The following is a 7,315-nucleotide window of genomic DNA, read 5'->3' as shown; positions in this document are numbered from 1 at the left end:
GGATCCCCAAAATTCACACCAAGTCTTCACGTGGCTCCTAGGAGCTCCCAAAATTCATCTGAGACCCCCAGGGTTTCCTGGGGCTCCCCAAAATTCACCTGGGGCTCCCCAAATAAACCTGGGGCACCCCAAAGTCACTTGGGATATCCCAGTGTCATCTGGGACCCCCTGAGTCACCTGGGACCCCCAGGGTCACCTGGGACCCACCAGACCTACATGGGACACCCCAGACTCACCTGTGGTACCTGGGACCCCCAGGGTCAGCTGGGGCATCCCAAAATTCACCTGGGACCCCTCTGAGTCACCTGGGGCACCCCAGACTCACCTGGGGTACCTGGGACCCACCAGACTTACATGGGACCCCCCAGACTCACCTGGGACCCCCCAGACACACCTGGGGTACCTGGGACCCCCCAGACTTACATGGGATCCCCCAGACTCACCTGGGACCCCCCAGACACACCTGGGGTACCTGGGACCCCTCAGACTCATCTGGGAGCCCCCAGACTCACCTGGGGTATCTGGGACCCCCAGGGTCACCTGGGGCTCCCCAAAATTCACCTGGGGATCCCCAAATACACCTGGGGCTCCCCAAAAGTCATCCGGGGTCCCCAGAATTCATCTGGGATCCCCAGAATTCATCTGGGATCCCCAAAATTCATCTGGGACCCCCCCGAGTCATCTGGGGCCTCTCAGAGTCACCTGGGACCCCCCAGACTCACCTGGGACCCCCCAGACTCACCTGGGGTACCTGGGACCCCCCAGACACACCTGGGGTATCTGGGACCCCCAGGGTCACCTGGGGCTCCCCAAAATTCACCTGGGGCTCCCCAAATACACCTGGGGAGCCCTAAAATTCATCTGGGGATCTCCAAAATTCATCTGGGGATCCCCAAATAAACCTGCTGCTCCCCAGAATTCACCTGGGGCACCCCAAATACACCTGGGGATCCCTAAAATTCACCTGGGGCTCCCCAAATAAACCTGGGGCACCCCAAAGTCACCTGGGACATCCCAGTGTCATCTGGGACCCCCAGGGTCACCTGGGACCCCCAGGGTCACCTGGGACCCACCAGACCTACATGGGATCCCCCAGACTCACCTGTGGTACCTGGGACCCCCAGGGTCAGCTGGGGCATCCCAAAATTCACCTGGGACCCCTCTGAGTCACCTGGGGCACCCCAGACTCACCTGGGGTATCTGGGACCCCCCAGACTTACATGGGACCCCCCAGACTCACCTGGGACCCCCCAGACTCATCTGGGGTACCTGGGACCCCCCAAACTTACATGGGACCCCCCAGACTCATCTGGGGTACCTGGGACCCCCCAGACTCACCTGGGACCCCCCAGACTCATCTGGGGTACCTGGGACCCCCAGACTCACCTGGGATCCCCCAGACTCACCTGGGACCCCCCAGACACACCTGGGGTACCTGGGACCCCCAGGGTTACCTGGGGCTCCCCAAAATTCATCTGGGGCACCCCAAATACACCTGGGACACCCCAGACTCACCTGGGACCCCACCCTGCATCCTTGGGACCCATTTGGTGGGGGTGGGTCTCAGTTGTGTCCCTGGGGGTCCCTGGGGGGGTCTCCAGGGTGTCACCCATGTCCCTGAGGGGGACCCCAGGGTGTCACCTGTGTCCCTGGGGGTCCCTGGGTGTCTGGGGGGGTCCCTGGGTGTCCCTGGGTTGTTCTTGGGTGTCCCTGGGTGTCTCTGGGGGTCCCTGGGGGTCTCTGGGTGTCCCTGGGGGTCTCTGGGGGTCCTTAAGCGGTGCCCAGCGTGGGCCCTGGAGCTGTTCCTGGGGGTCCCTGGGGGGGTTCCTGGGGGTCTCTGGGTGTCCCTGGGGATTCCTGGTGGTCCCTGAGGGTCCCTGGGGGTCTGGGGGGGTCTCTGGGGGTCCTTAACCGGTGCCCAGCGCGGGCCCTGGAGCTGTTCCTGGGGGTCCCTGGGGTGTCACCTGTGTCCCTGGGGGGGTCCCTGGGTGTCCCTGGGTGTCCCTGGGGGTGTCCCTGGGGGTCTCTGGGGGTCCTTAACTGGTGCCCAGCGCGGGCCCTGGAGCTGTTCCTGGGGGTCCCTGGGTCTCTGTGGGGGTCTCTGGGTGTCCCTGGGTGTCTGTGGGGGTCTCTGGGGGTCCCTGGGGTGTCACCTGTGTCCCTGGGGGGGTCCCTGGGTGTCCCTGGGTTGTTCTTGGGGGTTCCTGGGTGTCCCTGGGGGTCTCTGGGGGTCCCTGGGGGTCCCTGGGGGTCTCTGGGTGTCCCTGGGGGTCTCTGGGGGTCTCTGGATGTCTGTGGGGGTCTCTGGGGGTCTGTGGGGGTCTCTGGGTGTCCCTGGGGGTCTCAGGGGGTCCTTAACCGGTGCCCAGCGCGGGCCCTGGAGCTGTTCCTGGAGTCGCTGCTGCGCAAGGCCTGCCACGTCACCCAGTCCCGCAACGCCAAGACCATGACCACGTCACACCTGTGAGTGCCCCCCTCACCTGGGGCTCACCTGGGGCTCACCTGGGGCTCACCTGGGCCAGGTGTGCTCACCAGGGCTTACCTGGGCTCACCTGGGCTTACCTGGGGTCAGGGGTTCTCACTTGGGTCAGATATCCTCACCTGGGTCAGGTACCCTCACCTGGGGTCAGGGGTCCTCACCTGGGGTTAGGGGTCCTCACCTGGGTCAGGTACCCTCACCTGGGGTTAGGGGTCCTCACCTGGGTCAGGTGTCCTCACCTGGACTCACCTGGGCTCACCTGGGTCAAATATCCTTACCTGGGTCAGGGGTCCTCACCTGGGTCAGGTGTCCTCACCTGGGCTCACCTGGGGCTCACCTGGGTCAGGGGTCCTCACCTGGGCTCACCTGGGGTCAGGGGTCCTCACCTGGGGTCAGGGGTCCTCACCTGGACTCACCTGGGCTCACCAGGGCTCACTTGGGGTCAGGGGTCCTCACCTGGGCTCACCTGGGTCAGATATCCTCACCTGGGGTCAGGTGTGCTCACCTGGGTCAGATGTCCTCATCTGGGTCAGATGTCCTCACCTGGGTCAGGTGTTCTCACCTGGACTCACCAGGGCTCACCTGGGCTCACCTGGGCCAAATATCCTTACCTGGGTCAGATGTGCTCACCTGGGGTCAGGGGTCCTCACCTGGGGTCAGGGGTCCTCACCTGGACTCACCTGGGTCAGGTGTTCTCACCAGGGCTCACCTTTGACTTTCTCAAGGACCTGGTGGGGGGTGTGTTCCCAGGTGTCTCCAGGTGTTATCCAGGTGTTCTCAGGTGTTATCCAGGTGTTATCCAGGTGTTCCCAGGTGTTATCCAGGTGTTATCCAGGTGTTCCCAGCTGTTCCCAGGTGTTATCCAGGTGTTATCCAGGTGTTCCCAGGTGTTATCCAGGTGTTATCCAGGTGTTATCCAGGTGTTTTCCCCCCCCAGGAAGCAGTGCATGGAGCTGGAGCAGCAGTTTGATTTCCTCAAGGACCTGCTGGGGGGGTTTGGTTGTACCCAGGTGTTATCCAGCTGTTCCCAGGTGTTATCCAGGTGTCTCCAGGTGTTATCCAGGTGTTTTCCCCCCCCAGGAAGCAGTGCATGGAGCTGGAGCAGCAGTTTGATTTCCTCAAGGACCTGGGGGGGGGTTTGGTTGTACCCAGGTGTCATCCAGGTGTCTCCAGGTGTTATCCAGGTGTCTCCAGGTGTTATCCAGGTGTCTCCAGGTGTTATCCAGCTGTTCCCAGGTGTTCCCAGCTGTTCCCAGGTGTTATCCAGGTGTTCTCCAGGTGTTATCCAGGTGTTCTCCAGGTGTTATCCAGGTGTTCTCCAGGTGTTTTTCTCCCCCCAGGAAGCAGTGCATCGAGCTGGAGCAGCAGTTTGATTTCCTCAAGGACCTGCTGGGGGGGTTTGGTTGTACCCAGGTGTTACCCAGGTGTTATCCAGGTGTTCCCAGGTGTCTCCAGGTGTTATCCAGGTGTTATCCAGGTGTTTTTCCCCCCCCAGGAAGCAGTGCATGGAGCTGGAGCAGCAGTTTGATTTCCTCAAGGACCTGCTGGGGGGGTTTGGTTGTACCCAGGTGTTATCCAGGTGTTACCAGGTGTTATCCAGGTGTCTCCAGGTGTTATCCAGGTGTTCCCAGGTGTCTCCAGGTGTTATCCAGGTGTTATCCAGGTGTTATCCAGGTGTCTCCAGGTGTTCTCCAGCTGTTCCCAGGTGTTATCCAGGTGTCTCCAGGTGTTATCCAGATGTTCCCAGGTGTTATCCAGGTGTTCCCAGGTGTCTCCAGGTGTTATCCAGGTGTTCCCAGGTGTTATCCAGGTGTTATCCAGGTGTCTCCAGGTGTCTCCAGGTGTTCCCAGGTGTTCCCAGGTGTTATCCAGGTGTTATCCAGGTGTTATCCAGGTGTTATCCAGGTGTTATCCAGGTGTTTTTCCCCCCCCAGGAAGCAGTGCATGGAGCTGGAGCAGCAGTTTGATTTCCTCAAGGACCTGGGGGGGTTTGGTTGTACCCAGGTGTTATCCAGGTGTTATCCAGGTGTTCTCAGCTGTTCCCAGGTGTTCTCCAGGTGTTATCCAGGTGTTTTCTCCCCCCAGGAAGCAGTGCATCGAGCTGGAGCAGCAGTTTGATTTCCTCAAGGACCTGCTGGGGGGTTTGGTTGTACCCAGATGTTATCCAGGTGTTATCCAGGTGTTCCCAGGTGTTATCCAGGTGTTCCCAGGTGTCTCCAGGTGTATCCAGGTGTATCCAGGTGTATCCAGGTGTACCCAGGTGTTATCCAGGTGTTCCCAGGTGTTATCCAGGTGTTATCCAGGTGTTATCCAGGTGTTCCCAGGTGTTCTCCAGGTGTTCTCCAGGTGTTCTCCAGGTGTTATCCAGGTGTTTTTCCCCCCCCAGGAAGCAGTGCATCGAGCTGGAGCAGCAGTTTGATTTCCTCAAGGACCTGGGGGGGGGTTTGGTTGTACCCAGGTGTTCTCCAGGTGTTCCCAGCTGTTCCCAGCTGTTCCCAGGTGTATCCAGGTGTTCTCCAGGTGTTCTCCAGGTGTTATCCAGGTGTTTTTCCCCCCCCAGGAAGCAGTGCATCGAGCTGGAGCAGCAGTTTGATTTCCTCAAGGACCTGCTGGGGGGGTTTGGTTGTACCCAGGTGTTCCCAGGTGTCTCCAGGTGTTATCCAGGTGTTCTCCAGGTGTTATCCAGGTGTTCTCCAGGTGTTATCCAGGTGTTTTCCCCCAGGAAGCAGTGCATCGAGCTGGAGCAGCAGTTTGATTTCCTCAAGGACCTGGGGGGGTTTGGTTGTACCCAGGTGTTATCCAGGTGTTATCCAGGTGTCTCCAGGTGTTCCCAGGTGTTCTCCAGGTGTTATCCAGGTGTTCTCCAGGTGTTATCCAGGTGTCTCCAGGTGTTATCCAGGTGTTATCCAGGTGTTATCCAGGTGTCTCCAGGTGTTATCCAGGTGTTATCCAGGTGTTCCCAGGTGTCTCCAGGTGTTATCCAGCTGTTCCCAGGTGTTCTCCAGGTGTTATCCAGGTGTTTTTCTCCCCCCAGGAAGCAGTGCATCGAGCTGGAGCAGCAGTTTGATTTCCTCAAGGACCTGCTGGGGGGGTTTGGTTGTACCCAGGTGTTATCCAGGTGTTCCCAGGTGTTATCCAGGTGTTCTCCAGGTGTTATCCAGGTGTCTCCAGGTGTTATCCAGGTGTTTTTCCCCCCCCAGGAAGCAGTGCATCGAGCTGGAGCAGCAGTTTGATTTCCTCAAGGACCTGGTGGGGGGGGTTTGGTTGTACCCAGGTGTTCCCAGGTGTTCCCAGGTGTTCCCAGGTGTCTCCAGGTGTTATCCAGGTGTTCCCAGGTGTTCTCCAGGTGTTATCCAGGTGTTTTCCCCCCCCAGGAAGCAGTGCATCGAGCTGGAGCAGCAGTTTGATTTCCTCAAGGACCTGGTGGCCGCCGTGCCCGACATGCAGGGGGACGGTGACGACCCCCACGGCGATGGGGACAGGGGACCCCGCAGGTGGGGATTGGGGGGTGGGGGCACCTGGGGGGCACCTGGGGGCATCACAGATACCTGGGGGCACCCCAGATCATGGGGCATCACAGATAACTGGGGGTCACCTGGGGGGCACCTGGGGGCATCACAGAATAACTGGGGGACATTGGGGGGCACCTGGGGGGCACCACAGGGACCTGGGGGGCACCTCAGGGAGCTGGGGGGCACCACAGATACCTGGGGGGCATCACAGATACCTGGGGGACACGGGGGAGCACCTGGGGGCACCACAGAGACCTGGGGGCATCACAGAGACCTGGGGGGCACCTGGGGGGGCACCACAGGTACTTGGGGGTCACTCTTGGATATTTGGGGGGCACCTGAGGGGCATCACAGATACCTGGGGGGCATCACAGATATCTGGGGGGCACCTGGGGGGGCACCTGGGGGGCATCACAGATAATTGGGGGGCATCCCAAATACCTGGGGGGCACTTGGGAGTCACTCTTGGATACCTGGGGGCACCTGAGGGGCACCACAGAGACCTGGGGGGACACCTGGGGGCATCACAGGGACCTGGGAGGACGGGGGGCATCACAGATAACTGGGGGGCATCATAGATACCTGGGGGTCGCATGGGGGCACTACAGAGACCTGGGGGCATCATAGAGCACTTGGGGGCACCTGGGGGGCATCACAGGGACCTGGGGACACATGGGAACATCACAGAGACCTGGGGGCACCTACAGGGACCTGGGGGTCACATGGGGAGGCACCTGAGGGGGCATCACAGGAGCTGGGGGCACCACAGATACCTGGGGGGCACCTGGGGCGCCACAGATATCTGGGGGGCACTTGGGGGTACCCCAGAGACCTGGGGGTCACTCTTGGATACCTGGGGGGCACCTGGGGGGCATCACAGAGACCTGGGGGGGCACCACAAATACCTGGGGGAGCACCTGGGGGCACCTGGGGGCACCACAGAGACTTGGGGTACCACAAATACCTGGGAGTCATTCTTGGATACCTGGGGGGCACCCCAAATACCTGGGGGGCACCCCAGACACCTGAGGGGTCACCCCTGGTTCTCTGGGGGGCACCTGGGGGACACCCCCAAACCCCCCTGGGTGCCCCCCATGACACTTGGGGGGGTGTTTTGAGGTGGTCCTAATTTTGGAGGTGGAGGGGGTGTTGGGGGTGTTTTTGGGGTGGGGTCCCTAAAGGGGGTTTGGGGTCGTGGTTTGTGTTTCAGGGCGCCGCCCGGGCTCGGGACGGAAGAACGGGGGCCCAGGGCCAAGGGGACCCCAAAACAGTCGAGGACAGACTCAGGAGCAGGAGGTGGGGGGATTTGGGAGGTTGGGGATTT

General features: G+C 60.7%; 1 protein-coding gene across 1 annotated transcript; it reads left to right on the top strand.

The window, feature by feature from the left end:
- Positions 1-2,328: 2,328 nt before the first annotated feature.
- DRAP1 (DR1 associated protein 1) lies at positions 2,329-7,287 on the top strand (the record flags this gene model as incomplete). The annotated part of the gene is made up of 7 exons (XM_050310984.1): positions 2,329-2,463; positions 3,820-3,956; positions 4,751-4,793; positions 5,358-5,400; positions 5,485-5,640; positions 5,837-5,974; positions 7,201-7,287. Coding segments are annotated over exons 1-7 (621 nt in total), but the record flags the coding sequence as incomplete, so codon positions are not given.
- Between the last annotated feature and the right edge of the window lie 28 nt (positions 7,288-7,315).

Source organism: Myiozetetes cayanensis, unplaced genomic scaffold (genome assembly GCF_022539395.1).
Source record: "Myiozetetes cayanensis isolate MyiCay16 unplaced genomic scaffold, myiCay2020 scf1532, whole genome shotgun sequence".
In the NCBI taxonomy this organism is placed as follows: domain Eukaryota; kingdom Metazoa; phylum Chordata; class Aves; order Passeriformes; family Tyrannidae; genus Myiozetetes; species Myiozetetes cayanensis.
This window is presented reverse-complemented; position numbering and strand designations above follow the sequence as displayed.